Genomic DNA, 23,666 nt, shown 5'->3' on the forward strand with positions numbered 1-23,666 from the left:
TACAAATGTCATATTCTTAATTTGCTGGAATTCACGCTAAACAATTATGGTGTACGTGGATTCCCTGAACACTTTTGAATCTCCATTCCTCGTTCGTTTTCCTCACAGGTTATTTTGCTTATTTCGCCCTCTCAACCATCATGAACTTTGAGCCTAAGGCATATTTAAAGACATGAGGTGCGTGTGATGGCAAAGGGGGAGTGTCAGCAAATCTGTAGCTGGAGTTGACCTCTGGCAGAAACTGTACACGACAGATACACAGATCCCACTCCTGAGAAAGTTTCACTACAACCATACACTCTGCTAAAAATTGACGCCATGTTTAAGAAAGGCAGCGAACACAGACGAGCTGTATCTTTATTTGTAGCAAGAGTTACATCCCTTACTCGTTGTTGTTTAACACATAACATGGCAGATTCTATCGCGTTTTCGTGTAATGTAGAGAGGTACAAGTCAAACGTACTGAGCGTGACAGAGAGATCTATATCATTATAGGCCTGCATGTACATAGGCCCAATGCGTTGGGGACAGTCTCGGTGAGTTAGACAGTGAATGTCGTTCTAACTTTAGACTGATTTGATTAAGTAGTTCCGCATTGCTATACTCAGCATATAAAAAGCGTGTAGGCCGATATAGGCTAAGGTTATTTAACCGCGTGACAGCCCGACCACTCTATCACTCTGTCACCCTGCGTTCTGTTTGGCAAGATACAGGCCTATAACAACAACGGACATGAAACTGAGTGGACTCTTGTTCCTGTTGGGAATAGCCTCCGCCGTGAGAGAGCAGAGCGTCGGTACGGCCGATGGGACCGGTGTTGATGGCAGAGTTAAGTATCGACCCGACGGAATCAAAGGACAAACCAAATCATGGCGCGGGAAAAATAAAAAATCGAGTACCGGTATGTCTCTGAACAGCCAATCTCCTCAGCCCGCTGCCTTCTTTTTCTCCAGGACGTTCGTTGACATCCCGCCCCCTCCCACGCCAAGTTCCGGTAACTCATCTATCGCCTCCATGCAGACGCCCATTCAAATAGGTGGCATATTTCCGAACTACTCCGTGCTGGCAGACACCGGCCCCAAGCGTTCGGAGTGCGGCATTGGGGCGCTAATGGCATGGGCAGATAACCTCTATCTGGTGTCCTATCTGTCCGTTCCGGACGCGGGCAGTGGTACTGGTCTGTACGTGATTGACGGAGATAACTATCAGGTCAGTGCGATATGATTAGGTACTTTGACATCAATATGGCCACATTTACGGACCTAACTGCCACAATTATCTGTTAAAATATGTCAGGAAGTGGGAAAGGGAAATGTTGTTTCCTCCTGAGGCCGCGGTTTCCTTGCAGGTGCATGTGTAGGCCCATCCTTATCAATCACCGTGACAGTGCGCTGCCTCCTCCCACCTTCCATCATAATGCTGGTTGCCGTCGAATAAGTGAAATATTCTTGAATACGACGGTAAACACCCATCTGATAAATAAATAAATAAATGAACACATAAATCAGAGTGAGAAATGGGATGTCGGACCAACACAAAACATGTACACTCAAGAAATAAACCTTTCTGAGTGATGCTAGAATGTATTACGTTATAATAACATAATATTATGTCACATGCAACACAGTGTCCAGTCATTCTAATGGAATGTTTATGTTGAATTAATGGAATATATGTGTTATATTTAACAGAACAATCTGCTGTAATAAGAGAATACATTCTACAGTAGACTTTCTGTTAAACTTAACAGATTAATTTTGTATTAGTGTATTGAGGTCAATTAGAAACGAACGAAGTGTCCGTAAAAAGTGCGAAAATTGGTCAGCGCCGCTGATGGGTGTGAAAAAGGGGTATATTGACCCGTTAATAGCGTTGTAAAAGGGCTTTGATCATGCAGATGGAAAATGCGTTCGTTGGTGCTCATGTAGGGTGTTCAGTTTAATTCAGCCGAAATGCAGGAAATTATCTACGAGATTAAAAATATACATGCTCGGTTGTCATTAGTAAAAGCTCGGAACGGAGTAGGAATGCTTTTGAGAGGTCCCGACTCATTATGCATCAAAATGTATAACTGCGGCCATGGTTGCTTACATGAATAGCGCTAAAGACCCGTTCTCACGGTGCGATTTGTAGTACCAACTTAATACGTTGCATTCAATTTGTAGTGTTCGACAAAAACCGCATGCGACGTGTCTCGGGCATAGTGTTTTCCCCGTTTAGCTCCGTTGCTAAGGTCTGGCGTTGTTGTAGGCACATTTGTCCATGATTACCCTTTTCTGCAATTTGCATGATGTATATTCCACAGTAGATCTTGACCGAGATCGTATATAAGCAATAAACTGTTGGGTTTTAGTGAGTGTTGAAACCAGTCTCGTTTTCCCGGTAGAAGCACTTGTTTCGTCTGCTTTTTCGGACATGGCTGTAGAGAAGCCGATTGATGACGCAAAGAGGGATAACGCGTAGTGGACAAATTTGAAACGATTTGATTGGCCAGTGCATGCGATTTGTAGAATAGCGTTTTCTCCATTTCCTTTCGACTACCTCACACATCGCTGAATGCGACAAAAAGCGACAGGATTCTAGTGTTCTGACGCTTCCACTCGGTTGTATGTCACAAGTTTGTACTACTAATCGCACCATGAGAATAGGCCGTTAAGCGTCGCTGCACATATTCGCTGTTCGATGCTGTTACGTTTTATTCCGTCTTTGCATGTTGTCCATGGTTGAGTAAGCTATAGTAATCCAGAAATACGCCTACTAAGAAATGCTATATTTTCATGCCTATATCTTTTTAAAACAGACGCCGTCTTTGAGTTTTTTATTTTCGTTTTTTTCCTAACTTTCAGATGCGACGTTTGGTATCACATCAGTCCACCTACGCCAATCGGATCATCCATAAAGAGACTAATCAAATCGTCATAGGTGCGTGGCTTATTGACCAATCCGGGAACCTGAAGACGTTTGAGGACTTATTGCACGTGCGGGTAGCAGCCACTGCCGAACATCTCACAGATCCTGCCAATAAGGTTTCCTTTATAGTTTTCTTTGCATGATAAACGTACATGACATCACAGCAGGGTTTTCGTTTACACATTTAAATTTATTTATTTATTGATTCGTGTTTACGCCGTAATCACGAATATTTCAGGTATATAGTGGGAGGAAACCGGGAAATGCCCGGGGGAAAGCCATTACCATCCGCAGGTTGCTGATAGACCTTCCCGCGTACGATCTTGTTCTTACTGTTATGCGATGTGCTGTCTGTAATATGATAGTATAATGTATCAGTTTGAATTATTTCATTTTATTTTAGCTATTGACCGTAATATTTACTTGTATGTGCTAATATTTAAAAAATCTATAACAATTTTAAAAAAAAATTCAGTCAATTTTCAGTCATAATTACCATTGGTTTGTAGTAGAAGTAGTAGAAGTTTTTTTCTGCCTTTTTTGAGCAAACATGAGGTCATTGGATTGATTTCCATGGTTTTATTTCCTCCAGGTATACATGCTCGGAATGGATGGACCGCTGTGGGAGTGTGACGTCAATAAACTGAATTGCACACAGCTTTTTGATTTGGTGAAGGAATTAGACATTCCCAGCGAAAAAGGGGAACAACCCCACTTCAAGGCCGCTCACACCCCATGGACAATCGCTTGGTTGTGGCCAGTAACACATTTGAACAAGCAGATTTGAAAGGGTAAGTTTGAAAATGTTAGATGCTGTATGTACATAGGTAGAATTCAAGCGTGGATAAATCAAGTTTGTTAAGGTTAACCCTAACTGCAAACCTACGCAAAATAGCAAAAAAAAAATGATATGAAAGGTTATGATTGATTGAAGTTTTTTGTGTCAAAAATCAGCTGTGACAATGTAATTGGCCTCAGATTTCAGTCTACACGACATAACACACAGCCACCAGGTTTCATTCTACACAACATAACACACAGTCACCAGGTTTCATTCTACACAACATAACACACAGTCACCAGGTTTCATTCTACACAACATAACACACAGTCACCAGGTTTCATTCTACACGACATAACACACAGCCACCAGGTTTCGTTCTACACGACATAACACACAGTCACCAGGTTTCATTCTACACGACATAACACACAGCCACCAGGTTTCATTCTACACGACATAACACACAGTCACCAGGTTCATTCTACACAACATAACACACAGCCACCAGGTTTCAGTCTACACAACATAACACACAGCCACCAGGTTTCAGTCTACACAACATAATACACAGCCACCAGGTTTCATTCTACACGACATAACACACAGTCACCAGGTTTCATTCTACACAATATAACACACAGCCATCAGATTTCAGTCTACATACATAACACACAGTCACCAGGTTTCATTCTGCACGACATAACACACAACCACCAGGTTTCATTCTACACAACATAACACACAGCCACCAGGTTTCATTCTACACAACATAACACACAGCCACCAGGTTTCAGTCTACACGACATAACACACAGCCACCAGGTTTCATTCTGCACGACATAACACACAGTCACCAGGTTTCATTCTACACAATATAACACACAGCCATCAGATTTCAGTCTACATACATAACACACAGTCACCAGGTTTCATTCTACACAACATAACACACAGCCATCAGATTTCAGTCTACATACATAACACACAGTCACCAGGTTTCATTCTACACAACATAACACACAGCCACCAGGTTTCAGTCTACGTGACATAGCACACAGTAAACCATATGTCAACCATATAATGTCGCGCTTCACCCCCGAACCTGAACCCGAGCCTGAACTGATTGAACGATTATGGATGACGGAGCTATAATGGATGCATTGTCTAGCAGCTTCGGGCGATTCAATGCATATGCATTAGAACCATGACGTGTAACGAACGTCTATATGCGTTATATACAGGGTATAGAGACTATGCATCATATATACATGAGAAGATGATTTCTCATCCGAGAATTTCTTCTTCGCCGACCCCACCCGCTTTACCATTCTCCGGGTTCGACAAAATTAAGTCAGCTGAACTAAACCTTTGTCATCTTGATGGTCAGCAAGTAAACTTTCTGTGGGTAGCAGGAATGTTGCACACTAACTACATTTCTTGCTCAAATGGCATATTTTGTGCACAGTGATGGCCCAGCCGAAAGTTTCACTGCTGAGGCACCACCAGAGTTTATATATAATCCTGACTGAGGTAAATTGTCAGATTTCACCGGTTACGTGGGACCATTTGCCAACTATCACACTGTCGTCGCTGCTCTAGTTTCACTCTCCATCCTGTAATATTTTATATTGCCCTTATTTCGTAGACACCTATAACTGCGTAAAAATTTCAGAGAGCAGCATGGTGGTCGCCTGGCAGAATGGAAAGGACCAGGTAGTAAATGGACCATACTGGCGAGAACAGCTTTCGTTGAGGTGACCGGAAGGAGAAACTTCGGCAAAGTAATCTATGCCGTTGGCTGGGACAAACGGTCGGCCATCTTGAAAGTGTTCGATGGTGGAGACGAAGGTAAGTTAGACGGTATCTCTGAATTTGACCCACGAGGAAATAATCGTATATGTCAGAGTGGCACCATTAAAAAATGTTCATTGCAAGAAGATTCAATAGAAGATTCTTTTTATTAGGTACAGGAAAGACATGCGGTTGAATTGTTAACACGTTGCGTCTGTCGCATAGTTCCGCACGTTTTGAAAAACTAGCCCCAAGGGAATTGTTCAGATGTTATTTATTTATTTATTTATTTACTTATTTGTTTGATTGGTGTCATATAAGTTTTATATTTTACTTATACGACGGCGACTAGCAGTATGGTGGGAGGAAACAGAGCAGAGCCCGGGTATAACCCAAGACCATCCGCAGGTTGTTAACAGACCTTCCCATGACGTTAGCAGTTAAGACCTGTATCAACTTTACTCTGGACTGGGTTTTGCACTAAAACAAGATTGGTATTAAGCCTGGCTTAACTTTTAATACACTTTTGAACAACTAGTCCAGGGGGTTTATGGTAATTGGATGCTTTCTTTCTTGGCATCGACTAAAAGTTAACACAGCTTCTTGTGTCAAACCTGGTCAATTGTAGTTTTCATCATATTTATAACAAGCTCATAAGTTTTATCCCTGTATTTGGACAGTTGCACTTCTTTTTTGTAGGCGAACCGTCCAGTTGGCAACAATGGCAAACATACCGACTTCCTAAAGCTAGCCATGCCTTTGATCACCTTTGGCAAACAGAATGGCCGAGGATACGAGAAGTGGAGACAGAACGCTACCTGATGGATGCTCACGGAATGTTCTATGAGTTGTCTCCTCTTGGTTGGGCCGGAAGTACTTGGGGCATTCGACCAATTAGCCAACACCTTAGAGTCATACCGGATTTTGCATCTTTTAGGGGAACATTGGTTTTAGGGGGCAATCAGGTACTTGGTGCGTTATCATTTCAACATTAATGATTCAACAAGCAAAACATGGCCTAAGTCTGGTATAACTGGTATAACAGTGTTCTGCAATTAGTATTTTAATTGTGTAATACGCATTCATTTTCCGAACTGTGAAATTATAATTTCCAGACCGGATTTAAAACGTATCAATGTAAACAAAACACTTGCTTTTGCCAACTCTGATCATGACGTCTTCCGATCAAAAGAATGTTCTTGTACACCCAATAGTTATCGCTTAACAGACTTACAGGCCTAAATATTCTTAGCAACAAGTCCTTCCGTAGATAGTTTGTATAAACACACAGCGCATTGAAATTCTTTTGACTAACTGTTTGAAATTGGTCTTGCGATGACAGACCCGGGACGTCTGTTCTTTGTAAACGCTTAACCCGTGACAACATCTGCATTTGCCGTGTCATATGTTATCTTTGCAAGTGTTTTCACCTTCATGTACATTTAACATGTTGCTTTTCTTATTATATTTTAAGGTTTCCAGTATATTTGACAACAATGTTGTCACCGGGCAATCTCAGTCCGGTATGTGGTTTGGCAAGACGGATGATCTTTGGTCATTTGGGAAACCACAAGGATGGGGCGCTGTCTGGCGGAGGGACAATGTAACAGAAGGGGTTCCGTCCGATCCCTATCTTATGACCGGTTTTGACCATAAAGTCCTGCATCTAACAGCGCACGTGGCACACCCGGCACACCCGGGTGTAACCTTTGCCATCGAGATAGACTACACTGGAACAGCAGGTGGGTTCAGAAAAAGTGGACCTCAGTTAATGGTAGTGTATTTATTAGTCATTTCCTCCCTCACTCTGCTGTAACTCTGCTAGAGGCCCGTGGTTTACGCTGGGCACCCATGAAAATGACCTTCATCGTATAAGTGAAACATTTCAAATAAGTTAAATATTTCTCAGTTTTGGTCACAATGGGTAGTCGAGAGAACGTGTCCTGTTTGTGTGAATCAGTGGAATGACAGCACGAATTCACTTAACCCGAAGTCATCTGATATGTTTTTTCTGCAGGTCACATGTCCGGAGAGGATTGGAATGTGTTAACTCGAATAGGTGTCTATAATGGCGGATATAATTACTACACATTTCCACCCGGATTCAGTGCTCACTGGGTCAGGGTCGTGGCTAGTGCAAACTGCACGGCAACTGCCTATTTTCATTATACATGAGACCAGGAACAAGCTTTTTCACATTTATCCTGTATATACGAATACCGTGTGTATATATAGCAATACTTAATCCTATAACTTTCAGTTTTCTGTTTCACTATATTGGAATATCTTTTGATGCATGTTGGCAACTTGGGATCATGCATATTGGACGATTTGACGATTTTTCTACTGCAATACATTATAGAAATAGTCGTACACAGACATAGACTCGATTTGGAGTCTTTCGGAAGATCCGTGTCGTTTAGAATGGTTTCAGACGGCTTGGAAGAGCATTTTTACCCTGATTTTGCTTGAGCCATGATGCTATTGGGTGTAATTTGCTACTAGTTAAGCATTTACATGAACAGTTAGAATAAAACCCTAAATGAAGTAAACTGACAAGAGGCCATATTCCGCCGGTTACGTTGGCCATTTATCAAGTATCAAGCTGTCGTCGCTGCTCTGGTTTTGCTCTCTATACTGTAGTTGTTTGTATTCTGAAAGCAAAAGGCTAACAAATCGAGAGGGCAAAAGTATAGCCTGGAAAAAGGCAAAAGTCGCCTGGTAATCATTGCAAAGGAAGGAAAGAAAAACAACAGACTACCCTCATTCCTCAACCCCTTTGCATATGAAACAGCAACGTTTAGTGCAATCCCTGCCAATTTTTAAATTGATTTTTAGAGACAAAACAGTATAGGTTGGATTGGCGAGATGCAGGGCGCCACAAAAAGTGTATTTTTATCAGTCAACACTGAGAAATGCCTTCAGAATATGCTTGAATAAACACCTTGCAAACATGCGAAAGAAGTTGAAGAATTACAGTACACAGCCCAGGTCCGCATTCCCATTGGGTGGAAAAGGTTCTGTATATGGTTTGCATGTCTGATATCTGTAACCACGATTCCTTGAGACAGAAACAAAAGATGGTAAAAAGACGCGTTTTGAAGATCGTACTCTGGATCACTGCTCTCTCATTAGAAATGTGGTGGGCTCGAATCCAACAAATTCTGATTTGGCTGCAGTCTAACTCGAGCAGGATTGTCAGGTATCTTTTGAAGTATTGCGGGCTCTGTGTTGTGTGTCCGGTGGTTTCCTCTGTGCTGTATATCTGGCGGTTTCCTCTGTGCTGTATGCCCGGCTTCTTCGACCTTGAACTCTCACTGCCGTCATGTAATCGAAAGGTTCTTGAACTTAAAATAGTAGAGACTTTCGGCTTCGTCGCTGTGTGGTAACCATTTCGGAGGTAAGGCAAGGAGTGATTGTAGGATTGTATAATTTATATGTTATCTTACAACTCCTGATCCATCAATGACGCAGCATTGTATTAGCATGACGGCATCCAGCTAAAAAGAGGCGGCGTAATGATTTGGGTCCGATTCCCAGAAAGCCAGTATGACCTCATGTCAAAATTTGAAATCTGATGCAAACCACTATTTTGCAACAGCAAAAATTTAACATAATCGAAATCCCCTGGCACACACTTTGGTTGTCTTACAGTGGTGTCTGTCCACATTCAGTTTCCATGAAGTGATCACAGGGCATTACATGCCGCCTCAGCAGCACCCATCTTTGTCTCTGGACCACACCATGTTACTGGAAACGTTCGTCTTATTAAGTGTCGGGCTTAATAGGGGAGTTCAGGCTCGCTAAAGGCTCTACTCTATCATGTGACTTGTCAAAATTGTAGGCATTTTTTTGTTCACATTAATTTATCGATCTCGTCGTGTCCTGGAGGTAAAAATGACACCTCTTTGCTTCAAGCACTTATTGAGTTCACAAACCTTTATAGGTGCACAATTTTCATCGTTTGTCAACTCTGTTTTTTTTCACAACTCAAAGATAGTTGCCTGAAGGTAACAAAGATAGTTGCCTAAAGGTAACATGGATTTGTTTTAAATAGAGCGATGAAAGAGTTCGAAGTCAAAGTCCCAATTGTCGTCTAATGACATTCAATTTCATGTCTTAATTTCAACATGTACAATTAACAGTTTTCGTTATATATATACATATATACCCATCTACCTGACGAACTAATAAACATAACGATAATTAATGCTAATTTCAATACCACAGGCCTGCACAGAGTCACGCGTTCTAACGTAGCATTACTGGATCGACTGCTGTTTAACGTCCACGATCTTGTTAGACATAGGCTATGTCCTTGTTACATGTCCGGTTTTATGAGGATGTGGACCCGTCCGCAGATATTAATTTACGTGAAATAAACTAGGCTATAGCAGTAAATAAAGGAAGTTCAACATATTCTTGACGTAACAGAGTGATTTCTTTCAGGTTATGTCATTCGTCTGTAAATCTGGTTACCGTCGTTTGTGTAAAATAATAATACAAACTAAGCGGAAAAATGCCTGTCACTGGTGGGAACCTCTCAAGAGGAATGTGAGTACAGTGAAAGTTCCATTTACGCCACGCCGCCATGTGGTGCAGCCATGCCAACATGTGGTGCAGCCGCGCCGACATGTGGTGAAGTCACGCCAACACGTGATGCAGCCATGCCAACACCATCTGCAACGGTAAGCAATTGATTATCACACGGAAATCGCCTCGTATATCGTCTTCGCTCCTTTGTGATTGATATGACAAACAAATGGCACAGTGTATTCTTTTCAACATTTCTTCGTTTATTACAAAAGTGCATGGCTACAGCTGTATTGCAGAAAGGTGTTGCGCGTTGATATATCACACCGGAAGGACATTCATAGCTGCATGCCGGAACATCCTCGTCGGTAATCTCCGTCTAACTTTGTAACGCACGATTTTAGCAACCCACGAGGCAGTTCCGACATGACATAAAAGAACTATACTATACAACTAAACGTCGAGTGTGGGGTGGTGGGTCGAACTACCCTATAGGTTCCGCAGCTATGGGTAGAAATTTCTCATCATTGCAAGATATATGGCACTTCTCTTGTGTAGCTTTACAAACAGCTGGATCCGCAGTTTTATTGCACGGTACTCATACAATGAATGGCAAGTAACATGGTAGATGTTGAGGTATTACTTATGATTGAGGTGGGAAGCATAAATGCTAATTTAAGGATTATCATGCCATAAGACGTTTTCATATCACAAAAATGAGAGTATTTCCAACAACGACATCTAAGACATGTATATATAATGGACAACTGTAGCTAAATATATATATATATATATATATATATATATATATATATATATATATATATATATATATATATATACTGTAAACCTACAGTATGCTTGTAATACATTATTCAAAACTGGCCACTGTACTTATCGTTCAAGATACATATTTTATCTTCATGTGGTCGCACTGCTTATTCTGTGTAATGAAAGGTTTTGGTAATTTCAAATTGGTCCGTTATATTTTAAGGCCTCTTAGAATCGTCAGGCCTTTGCTGAAACTTTGAGAAGCCCATTTAGGCAAAGTTGTACATTATCGTGTGGATGCTGGATTCTACCACAAGGCTGCAGATGCATCGGGAAAGCAGCGTCTAAAGATGGCTTTGTAAAGACGCCAAACAGGGCAAACGTCAAGGAGGCTGCAAGACGTGCACAGAGACGTTATGCTTCTGACGGTCTTGGGGCATCTCCGGAACCCGAAGTCTTTCCATCCGCAGACCGTCCAGCAGCCATGGCGGCCAAGCGATTCCTGGTGAGAACATTTAGAACAACAAATAAAGGAAACGGCCGCTTTCTGTGTGCAGCATCATTTTTGTGGATTGGGTATTGAAAAAAAGAACGCACCAAAGTGAAATTAGTTTGACGTTTGACAATTGCCATGGTAAGCAAATTTCATAAAGCCCAATTTATAATTTCATTCATTCTGCCCTCAAACAATCTAGCATTAAATCCGTTACCAGGAGTGACGACAGACTGCGTTTTCGTCGATTTAATGGATAATTCAGTTCCTGTTAACGAATTAATCCGTAATCAGGCACAGAAAATCCGTCAGATCGACGAAAACGGAATCCGTCATAACTCAAGGGACGGATTAATTGAAGTTATTTTAGATGGTGAATGAATTTCAGTCTAAATGTTGCTTGATATCTTTTCACACCATGACTGATATGAAAAAGACAAAATATACATAGAACTTAGGCTTAGCATCTATAAAATAAAATTTCTAGGAAATAATAAAATTGACCGTAAATGGGCAAATAAAGAAAAACTGTAAAACATCGTACTGAATGTCGAGAAGAGCATGCTCCTGCCAGGCCAGGCGCTGTAGTAAAGTGGTTTGCGTGGAGTGAGTGGAGACCGCGAGCTCCTCTACCCTCTTAAGCTTAGTATGGATGCTGTTCAAGGGAGGAGAGTCCCATTTGGCCAGGACATCCTGGACGTCATCAAACTCTTCCATGTCAGTATACTGCTTGACTCTATAGTTCTGAAAGAGTGCACAATGAATGAGAGAAATTAATTCAATGGGAAAAATTGATTGGTATAAACAAACGTGTCCCGTGTTGACCGTGGTGTCATCGTTTTCTGCTGTTAGGTAACCGCTACCATTAATTAGCTCGTAGTTTTACAGGTGCGCCAATACTGCAATACCGAAAGCATGCAACAGTCTTGGGGCCCATTTTGGTAGAAGTGAGTCTACATATTAACAATCTACATGTTAACAATGCTCATTCCATTTTCTTCGTCTTTCTTTCCTGACTGCAGATTTGAAGGTGTTGTGTTATTTCTTCTTAGTGTGTGTGTGTGTGTGTTGTTTTCATTCTTTGAACCAAGATCGGAATTATGAGCTGACAAGATTTTAAAGTCTTACAGAAAATTAGACAATCTCATTCAGAAAATCATGAATTTCGGATCTTAACTATAGTTCCACAAGTTAAAAACCGGGTTGGCAACCGTATTGGCAACCATGTTTTAACGACTGCCTCAGCGTGGCATATTTCAAGCATTTGATGACAACTGACCCCCATAAACACGCTGTTGATCTCCATCCGGGTCACTATCCAGGCCCTGTTCAGTTCCAGTCCACGATGAGCATCGCTCTGTATGTTCTGGTATGTATCGGACAGCTGGGCGATCAGAAGGTTCAACATTACCACGATACATAGAAACATGAATACTATTATCAAGATGACGCTCAACGGCCTGTAAAAAAAAATACATAAAAATAAGTTACACTGGCGGCGGGACCGATCCCGATAGCTCAGTTGGTTAATACCGCGTTCAGGAGCGGTAGATCCAGGGTCAATCCTGTGTCGGGTCACACCTAAGACCTTAAAAGAGGAAGTTGTAACTTGGCGTTCAGCATAAAGGGGGATAGTGCAACGACTGGTTGACTTGTAACAGTATAATGGCTCGGGCGGGGCGGCTTATTTGCCTTCGGTAAGTCGTCTCAGTGAAGAAGCACTAGATAAAAGACCGGTGGAAATCCGCCCTGCAACAAGGAGGCACATTACATGCACTCTAAGGACTCCTTCATCGTCATATGACGGAAAAGTTGTTAAGTACGACGTTAAACCCCAAGCACTCGCTCACTCACTCACTTACACTGGCGGCTGTAACAATAGAATTACAAGGCCTCTCCTGGAATGTGGCTTTTATTGTGCTCACCACCATCTTGAATAACTAATAGATTTCGTATATTCTCCAATGAACTGCCTTGATGAATCTTTCATGATATTTCTTACATGAAAGTAACAGGTTATCGGAAATGGTTCACAAAATTGTTTAACAACGAAATACAAGTTCACGACATTAACATTCGAATAACAGAGCAGTCAGTGAATCTCTGTTCTCACAAAGTTCAGTAAATTGCTTTACCAGACAACATGGAGTGTGTCTTTACACTCAAACATGGACTGTGTCTTTACACTCAGACATGGAGTGTGTCTTTACACTCAAACATGGAGTGTGCCTTTACACTCAGACATAGAGTGTGTCTTTACACTCAAACATGGAGTGTGCCTTTACACTCAAACATGGAGTGTGTCTTTACACTCAGACATGGAGTGTCTTTACACTCAAACATGAAGTTTCCCAACAAAAGTTGAATTCCAACATCACACTCAGTATGTTGATGATGTTTAAGAGGCACAACACTTTTGCTTTTTCTCTGAGACATGGATTTCAATTTGTAGAATGAACTTTTGGACATCTTGTTACAGTTGACTTACGGCAATTTAATGTAATCCTCTACCAGCGGCTCCGTGTCTATGAGAGTTCGAAAACCCAAAAACAAGATCCACCAGAATGTGCTGAAAGCCAGAATATCACATCACATTATTATTGTGAGAATTAATAAATATACATCTAGAGTAATGAGCTACGAGGATCACATATAGGCAGATAATGTTGTTGTGACATATTGCTGAGGCTGTTGTTCTTCTTGTTCTTGATTGTGCGACACCATACTCCTTACATCGCACACACAGCTCTCTACGTTCTCGTTACATCGCTGTCACAATTAGACGAGCTTAACCCCTGGAGCCTGTGTGATGCATGTATAGACTCGTATAGAATTTTTTGCCGATCTATTATTTATTATTTACATTTATCACTAACACTGTTTAAGATGTCTGTTAGAATCATGTTGTACATAAGAGAACAAGAGAAAGTATGTGTACGGTATATATAAAATATTATTAGAAACAAAGCTTGAGGCAGGGTTTTTTCTGATTTCTGATATCACTTCCTGCCTTACCACCGTGACCACAGTGACCTCAGCGTTGTTCAAGATTTCTGTACAAAATTTGCTAGTGCTGGCAGTGATGCAAAGCGAACTTAGGCACACGCGCTGTAAGGAGTATGGCGCGGTACATATTTGAAGTCCGCATGCGTCTCAGCTTGTAACCGCACATTGGTCTTTTTTTTTTTTGACATCAATAATCAAGCACAGCAAGGAGAAAAAAGATGCATCCAAAGGCTCTACCCCGTGTGTTTCCGGGGTGAAAAGAATTGGATAACTTTTACCGCCTAATGGCGACTCGAATCAAAGGAATGGCCATTATTCTTTAAATTTGTGTACCACATAACCAATTTCCCCATAACACCGGGCATGGAAACTACCCTTCTTAGGCCCTAATTACTTAAGGCGATCAGAGTTTTCCACAGGCCTCACCTATCAAGACAAGTTTGGCGTAAAAGGCGACTAACCTTGAGCTCTCCCACGCGGACTCGGGGAACAAAGTAGGCTCATTCGGGTCGCTGGCATTCCTGTAAATAAATGTTTCAAATATATTTTTAACATGTAAGGGCATTTATAAGTACTATATTATATTTTATTTTCGAATCATAAATGATTTCTGTTTAGTTGATTTTAAAAGCATCTGGTTTCCCTTATGTTCTGATTTTGTGTTTTCATCACTTTCAAACTGAATAACATCGTGCCTGTTTATTATAAACTCGAATGTATGTCCCTTGTGACGTCACACGATCACTGCTTTGTGTTTTTGCCATATTTCACTGAGGAGCGTATTGGGTGCTAGAGACGCGATATCTTGTTTCTGGTTTCTCTTATGTGTTCTTGCAAGAGTTACCCTCGTCCGAAATAATTACGGTTGTATTATTTCTTGTCTGTTCTTTTGAGTACATGTATATGTATAATTGGGTACTACAGCGCTTGCATTTATTTGATTTATTTTATTTGATTGCTGTTTTACGCCATACTCAAGAATATTTCACTTATACGACGGCGGCCCGCATTATGGGTGGAGGAAACCGGGCAGAGCCCGGAGGAAAGCCACGACCATCCGCAGGTTACTGGCAGACCTTCCCACTTACGGCCGGGGAGGAAGCCAGCATGCAGCGCTTGTATGATGTGTACATGTGGAAGCAAGGTATCAAACTGACCGTCCTTCCTTTCTACAGAGCAGATTTATATAGGGGGTTGTAAGAGATTTTTTCACTATGGAACAACACTCAAGAAGTTACTCTCTTAAATTTAACAGAAAGCCCGTTGTCTGAGTGATGCTACAATGTATTCTGTTACTATAACACACACTACGTCATAAACAACATAGAAAATGTACATGTTATATTATAGCAGAAGAATCCGCTGCAATAACAGTATACATTCTAGCGTCACTCAAACTGTCTGTTATAATGGACAGATTAATTTTTGCGTGAAGTATTGAACATAAGATCTGGACATAAAGGAAGTAATTTATTTGTGCACACTCTTTCACATTATGTGGACCTTAATAGTCATTTTGAACTCCTACCTTTGTTGCCCGCTGACTTTCAAAGAGTTATCCCCCCTTAGTGCCAGAACAAAGGCCCCGCTAAAAGCCAGCAATATTATAACGAAGAACATCATAAACTGGACAATATCGTAAGACAGCACTCTCCAGAGAATGTGGGTGTAAGCACCGGTTTGCCTACAAGATGAAATATACGGACTTTGACCTAAATTTATTTATTTACTTATATGATTGTTGCTTAACTCCATACTCAAGAATTTTAATGAAACCGGAGTGGCCGTTTGCTGACAATTGATGCAAATGAACGACTTTTGCTCGTCAGCATATTTAAACATTTAATTACAACAATTAATCAAGTTTTCATTTCAGATCAACACTCTGCGACATACGTAAAGAGAATAATTCCCTTCCAATGCGAACTATATTAATGTGGTCAAGTGACCCAAAATTCGGCCAATACTAAGTTGATCATTATTCATGTTCTATGCAGGTTTTAGAAAGGTGTATTGAGGTTTGTTTCGAAAGTAGGAGTTGAAGCACCAAACCTAATATTCAAAAACATTTCTTTGCCTATAACAATGCGGGTTATTGAACGAAATTTTGCTGCCACTTCCCTCAATGACGTACCTGAATATAATAGAGTATTTAAAAATTTTGAAAGTCCACAGCATAAAACCGACGGAGAAGACATGCCACTGGGCTTGTTGGTAAGTGAATCTCAACGGTAACACGGCCAGGATAAGAATAGTCGAGCTCATGTCAAGCCAGTTAAAGAGGTCTTTCCAATACTGCAGCCTGTGTCTGGAAATATCAAAATATGTAGCGTCAAATACACGTCCCAAGCCAATGCCAGAAAGGCGACGTAACTCCGTTGGTTAGAACGTAAAATTACCACAGTATTGTGTTTGGTTAAATATGATCACCTCGGGCTTCATGCCGTCTGGATACCGTTGATAAAATATTACGAAAAGTTTGAGATATTCCAGTTTGTGTTCATATTTCTAAATATACAACAGCCACTGCACAAATGTGAACGAGTAAGGAATGCAGTTAGCTTTTTACATTGTGCCGTGATAAACGTCAAAACGATATACACGTGTGTCGGCGTTCTGCACGAGATACACGCGTTTCGACGTTCTGCACGATATGCACGGGAATCGAGTTGAGGGTGCATTTCGAATTCTACATTCAGACTTCATGTTAATCAGTTTCTATACATTTCACAGATTATAACCGGTCCGTGTGATGGGCTCTAAGATCTCAGTGATGTTGACAAACGTGAGATGTGAGGTTCAAGAAGAACGTTAGCATACATAACACCTTTTTTCTTTGGTTCTCACATCGGTGAAACAGTTATATCTGAAAACTATTCATCTAGGTGGAAACTCACAAGGCCTTTCGTATCACGTGAGCTTCCCCTGGTTAAAAACAGTTTCAACCTGAGCGAACCAAAGAAAAATACAAAACAAAAAAGTGTTGATAATACAAACCTCCTAAACTGATTGAGCTCCAATAAGAAGGTGAAAGCAACCGACGAGTAGGCGATGACCTCAAAGACGCCGCGTGATATTTGTAAGGGCGAGTCGTACACCATGGGGTCGGGCACGCTGGAGACAACCACAGCAGAGTACACCAAGGAAAAGAGGGTCAATAGGTAAAACGTGGCCGACAATCTGCCGAAGTAAAGCGAGAAGAATGGCTGATGCTCGGACTGACAAGGATTCATATATGTAAAATGGAGGAGAATGGATGATTGTCGGGCTGACAAGGATTCACATGAATAAATATGTAGCTCACGTACGTGATATTTAATGATGCTTCTTATGAATTGCTGACGGGTTAAAATATTGATGAATTGAATGACCTTTGTCTCAATTTCATTATATGTTTGGTATTTAAGCTGTACTCGTATGAGGGCGGTGTATGGTCGGAGGACAATATAGTGCCCAGAGTTAACCATCGATGTTCGCTAAGTATCTGACAAACGTCCTGACTTAAAGCCGTTGTCGAGAGCTGGATTCGAACTCATGATTTTACTGTACCTAATCGCAACGAACCAGTGCTTCAACTACCTGAGCACTCCTTTGTTTTTAATCCCTGTTCATTACACACTGACTCGGCAAACCATATTATTGGGAGTGTGACTCAAATGTGAAAACATAAAGGTAAATTAGCTTAAAAAGAAAGTCAGATAAACCACAGCATCAACGTGTTGACTAGTATCTGGTCACACGTGACACTTTTACCTCAGTAAGTCGTCAGTATAACGTTCCAAAGGTCGATGGTTTACACTGGGTACTCTTGATTTCTCCACCCATTATGTATCGGCCGCCACAATTTAAGGGCCACTCGTTAAACGACATTCAAATAAATAAATCAGTCAGGATTTTGTTTGACATTCTGGTCGTTCGGACAAAACTTATGATCGATATTACTAGTTTGAAGGTTGATTCAATGATTGATTTGACCGACTGATTGGCTGCACTTACAAGAAACGAAACTTCATGTGATCTTTCCATCTTTTCCGCACAAGCAGTCGCACAGCCTCGTGGTAGATAATGGTCTGTTAAAAAGGGAAAAAATACAGGAGTCGTTTATTACGCCGATAAGTCATGCAAGAAAAGATGATTTTCTTATGAATGAAATGGTGGTTTCATTTGACATTACCGTCGATTTTAATATGATTTACATTAAAGCACAACCATCTGGTAACGATTGAAGAAAGTGCCGCCATGATTATATTACTTTCCAATTTTAAAAGTCTTGGTGTGACCCAGAATCGATCCCATATCTCTTGACTTCGAGGTGGACGTTTAAACGATTAGATCACCAAAGCGGTGAGCAGTTGTTAATGTACGATATCTTATTTCTACTGCTGTTAATTTAGGACCTTACTTCTACTGTGGGTAATATGGTGCCTTATTTTCACTACTAGTAATCTGCTACATTATTTCCGTTGTTGATAATGTACTACCTTATTTCCACTGTTGGTAATGTGGTATAGCACAGATTTAGCTCCCCTGTCAAACCGATGATGTGAGGGTGGTCTCCCATGCGAGTCAGACTCCAGCACATTATAGTAGACTTTGGCTTTCCCTCTGTGTCCATGACGATCTATCATGCAGTTCATAAGAGACATCATTGTCTCCTAGCGACAAAAGGCAGACATGATTTTATTTATTACTGAAAAAACTGTAGGTCAACTGAAGTTGTGAAAAGTAAAGAGACAACATAACCGGGCATTCTGGAAGAATTTCATTCTAACTTGGTATATGTCCCATACCGGATTGAGCTGTCAGAATAATACAATTACAGACGAAAAAAATGGGTCATCATTTTTGCAAAATGCATAGAATTGCCGAAAACTCCAACTGGATCTGTAATTTGCCAAGGTGAAGCCATGTACCAAGTTGTAGTTCAGTATGGTGAACCGCCATTACAATCAAGCGTTTTGAAAAATGTCCTGAAAACTGTTTTATGACCGACTGACGAACTGACTGACTGATAACGAAGAGACAGACGGGGTGTTAACGTTAAAGTCGCTCTTTCCATGATCCTCAAGGGAACTATAAAATCCAAAGTTTTTTTTTAGTAAAAGCGATTATAATAAAATTTTGGGCTTATAAGCTGATTTATTCTTTGATAGATTTATATGCAGTTTTAAAGCATAACGCAATACAAGATTTTATTCGTTCGAAAAAACTTTCATGAGAAATTTGACAGAGTGACTGACCTCCATGTTTTTCCTCAGTAACGTTTCACAGCTGAATTCTGCTGGAGTATCACCATCAGCCAGAAATAATGACCGGACACTGAAGCAGAAACAGGATTATCAACGTTAGCCAGAAATAATGACTGGACTCTGAAACAGAATAAGTCTCCATGGAGACTGGAGTATAACTGTCATCCAGAAATAATGACCGGACAATGAAACAAAATAAGTCTCCATGGACACTGGTGTATAATCGTCAGCCAGAAATAATGACCGGACAATGAAACAAAATAAGTCTCCATGGAGATTGGAGTATAACCGTCATCCAAAAATAATGACCGGACAATGAAACAAAATAAGTCTCCATGGACACTGGTGTATAATCGTCAGCCAGAAATAATGACCGGACAATGAAACAGAATAAGTCTCCATAGAAACGGGAGTATGACCGTCAGCCAGAAAAAGGCTTTACACTGAAACAGAACGAAACAGTCTACACAGAAACGTGTGTAACCGTTAGTCAAGTGAAAGTCTTCCTAAACTCTTTCCCACTATCTCCGTCAGTGAGAAAAAATGACCGGATACTGAAACACAATAAATTTGTCTCCATGGAAGCATATAGAGTATCACCGCCAGACAGAAATGATGAATTGGCGCTGATACATAATAATCCAGTCCCTGGAGTGACACCATTTTCATGAAACTTCCCGTCTCATTTTTCAGTTGTCTAAGCGGGGTAAGGCTGAAAAGATGCACTTGTTAGAATGCATACATGAACTCCCCCAAAAGACCTTGTGACTGCTGCTACAAGTAGGCGAAATACTCAGGAGGTCACCTGTTGTCACAAAATAAAATGAAATCAGAAACTTCATTCATGTCTAAACATTGTTTCAGTTGTCAAGGTCTTCTGGAAGAAAGCTGCGTTAACGTTACAGACATAGGCTTTTTCTGCATGTAAAACTTTCGTTAACTATAGTTTTTTAATTTATTAATGTACTCATCTGATGGGATGAGTGGTTTAAATCAGTCCATTATGGACCAATGCATCCATGATCATGACCGTCATCATCATCATCATCATCATCATCATCGCCATCATCACGATCGTCATCATGGTCGTAATCATCATCACCATTATTACCATCATCGTTATCGCTATCATCACGATCGTCATCATTGTGGTAATCATCACCATTATTACCATCATCGTTATCGCCATCATCACGATCGTCATCATTGTCGTAATTATCACCATTATTAATACCATCATTATCATCATCGTTATCGTCATCATCATTAAGTATATTTTATTAGTTGCCAAATCGTGTTTCTCATTCATAAAAACCATTTCAAAGCAACATCACATCCTGAAAGACCCTCCAAACTTTTCGTGAGTTTGTTTTTGATCTGTGACCAACTGTAAAAGAATTTCATCGCATTCATTGTCTGCCTTACATCGGAGTCATTTCGCTGCCAGTTTGTCGGATTACTTCGATTCTATCCGAGTCTGTTCACGTGACTCCAAGACAAGTTGTGATTTGTCAGTGTTGTGACATCATCAGGCGTATTATATTCGCTATATAGACTATCCTGGTTCTGCCCAGTAAGTGAGTAACAGTAGCAGTCAAAGAAACCTTATTTTTACTTATTAATTTATTTACTTATTGATATGATTGTTGTTTAACGATCGTTAAATTGTTTATCTGAAGGATCAGTACGATGACGGACAGTTAATGTGTTGTTGTTTTCAATACCTCTTGTCAGGATCACACTATTGCAGAAGTTCAGGCTGAAGCGATGCACATTTGTCTGTTGAAATCACGAGTTTTTTTACAATTATATGCAGGAGAATGTTTTGGCAATTAGATTGGGTTCATCACAAGGTGGGACAAAACACTTGGATTAATCTGGACAAAATGATTTGATATGAAAAAGCTTGAATACATGTATCATACCTAAAAGGCATAGCCTGGACTTGTCTATCTTTCACACCAGTCAGTCAGAATCGATTCTGTATGCCTTTAAGACAATGGTTGTACTGAATTTTAAAACTTCTTTCCGAGTGGCATGCATTGTTTGAACTATAGTGCACCACCATGGAGTTGAATATAATGCTGAAATAAGCCCTTAGTTTCAAAGGTGGAGGAAACTAAAGGACCGGGAATAAGTTACTGAAGAACCTTCACACGACTTATGTACAGATTTACACACACGATGTGTATTAGGCCCATTAACAGTGAGGGCGAGGGAATAAAATTATATAAAATATTCTTACTCTTTATTGGACATGTATTCTAACAGCATCGCTCCGATCTGATCGTTGGAGTTTTTGACCGCGAATGATAGCGGCCTCATCCGTTTCCGATCTTTGACGTTGGGAAGGGCGTCGTTCTCCAGCAGACGACGGCAGACGTCCACTAGATTCCGCTTGGCGGCGTGATGAAGTGGAGTCTGCATGTGGCTATCACAAACAGACGGATTCGCTCCTCGGTGAAGTAAGATATTTGTAAAGAGATCTAGCTGTAAAGCGATGGAAAAGAATGGCAAATGGAACCGAATGGAAAATGGTAAAGAACAGAACACTAGAATTATCACATATGGCTCATTCTTCCAAAAAGTCTTGCGCCGGCTCTGGCGAAACAAAACAGTTCTTCAGAATATAAGGAAAAGTGATAATAAATTTGCAGCACTAGAAAAAGAAAACTTAAATAATAAACACAGTAAAGAAGCAACCTTAAATCTGCTGTATAAGAAAAGCTCCAGATTATATAGAGATACAGAGAGAGATTTTACAGCGATGAGAAGTTCAAAATACGTTTACTGTTTAGCGTCTTCTTAGAAAAGAAAACCAGTACGGCGTTAAACACCAATCAAATAAATATATATATAGAAAAGAAAACAAATATGGGGTGGGCATAAAAAATGGGCCGTACTTTGATGCTGCATTGCTCCAATATCCTTTGTTCAAACGCTTTCAAACTTTAGACATTCAAATGACACGATTTTGTTAATTTACTGACCAATTTTCAAGGTCATAGTTTGAGTGTACACAAGGATAAAATGAAAACATAGCCTCAGAAATGCACGTTCTGGTAACTCACATTGCATCACCTGTCAGGTGTCATGACTGGAGTGCACGCTGCACCTGTGTGACACGTGCCAATCAAGTGTCGTCTGGAAAAATTGACTGGCTCTAGTGTCAGAGAAACCCTTCTGCCAGATAGGCACAAATTTTGCTGAATCAAGATGGTTTTCTCTGCGGCGGACAAGGAATTGATCACCTTTTCAAGTAAAACGAGGTAGACCATCATTTTGAAATGTCCGGAACATGCGTTTTTGACTCCATTTTGATTTTGGTCCCGTGAACAGAAATCTTAAGTGGTGAAATTAAAATTTGGGTCTGTATACTTAGGACGTAATGGATTTTGAGTGAATAAATTTTTAGAAGCTGACGTAAGAGGGTTTCGGAGATATTGAGTGTTAAAGTACGGAACATTTTTTTATGCCCACCCGATACATATATACTTCTTCCATAAAATCCTTCCTGATCTTTTTCATAATCCTTAAGCATATTTTGATAAATTAATTTGACTGACCTTTTGAGTTGAGAGACTTTCTTGAGAGAGGACAAATAAGAGGGCTTGATCTTCTCCACCTTTCGCTGCCACCATGCGATCGATCATGACACGAACTTCCGCCTCGCGCTTTCCTATCACGTATTCCCGCGTTTTCCTGACAACCTGGTTCAAAGCAATTTCACAAGTAGAGAACTTAACCATTGAATTAATTATACGCATTTGACATATGCAACATTTGTTTTGGAGAACACAGGCCTTTAAGACGACACAGGCTAAAGTTTTGGTGGGAAGAACACTGTAACTTGAACGGTTTTTGGCTTCCTATCAGTGTTAAAACAGATATGGACAAAGTAGTGTTTAGTTGTAGTTATTTTGTCGTTTTACACTTCCTTGCAGCAAATGTTCAAAGAGTTGCAGTTTTTTTTATTTGATTTTGATTTATTCACCAGAACATTTTAACAAAGCAAATTATACAATAAATAAAGGTGGCATGTAAGAAGCGTAAGTTCGCAATAAAATAATAAAGTAATAGCTGGCTGGACGAGAGCCCCATGGGCTTTGTTTTATCCCAGTTAGTTAAA

General features: G+C 40.5%; 2 protein-coding genes across 2 annotated transcripts; one reads left to right on the forward strand and one right to left on the reverse strand.

Annotated features, from left to right (window-relative positions):
• Positions 1-409: 409 nt before the first annotated feature.
• Positions 410-7,738, forward strand: LOC135477633 (uncharacterized). The gene is given in 8 exon segments (XM_064757803.1): positions 410-1,209; positions 2,847-3,026; positions 3,503-3,643; positions 3,646-3,701; positions 5,367-5,542; positions 6,185-6,450; positions 6,960-7,227; positions 7,503-7,738. Coding segments are annotated over 8 exon segments (1,722 nt in total). The 5' UTR covers positions 410-732; the 3' UTR covers positions 7,661-7,738.
• Positions 7,739-10,883: 3,145 nt separating this feature from the next.
• LOC135461446 (uncharacterized) lies at positions 10,884-23,286 on the reverse strand. The gene is made up of 13 exons (XM_064738553.1): positions 23,104-23,286; positions 21,783-22,027; positions 19,529-19,607; positions 18,770-18,943; positions 18,285-18,358; positions 17,286-17,468; positions 16,423-16,596; positions 15,817-15,972; positions 14,750-14,809; positions 13,771-13,851; positions 12,562-12,742; positions 11,827-12,026; positions 10,884-11,291 (listed from the first exon to the last, which is right to left on the reverse strand). The coding sequence occupies exons 1-13, from the start codon at positions 23,284-23,286 to the stop codon at positions 11,204-11,206; spliced, it is 1,878 nt and encodes a 625-aa protein (XP_064594623.1). The 3' UTR covers positions 10,884-11,203.
• Between the last annotated feature and the right edge of the window lie 380 nt (positions 23,287-23,666).

The sequence above is a fragment of the Liolophura sinensis genome, chromosome 1 (assembly GCF_032854445.1).
Source record: "Liolophura sinensis isolate JHLJ2023 chromosome 1, CUHK_Ljap_v2, whole genome shotgun sequence".
NCBI lineage: Eukaryota > Metazoa > Mollusca > Polyplacophora > Chitonida > Chitonidae > Liolophura > Liolophura sinensis.

Excerpts from the sequence above, each read along its gene's own strand:
- LOC135461446 (XM_064738553.1), bottom strand. The coding sequence starts at position 23,286 with ATGGTTAAGTTCTCTACTTGTGAAATTGCTTTGAACCAGGTTGTCAGG. Across the intron at positions 16,597-17,285 it reads GAGCTCAATCAGTTTAGGAG|ACACAGGCTGCAGTATTGGA; the intron begins GTTTGTATTATC and ends TGATATTTCCAG. Across the intron at positions 15,973-16,422 it reads AAATACTCTATTATATTCAG|GCAAACCGGTGCTTACACCC; the intron begins GTACGTCATTGA and ends TTCATCTTGTAG.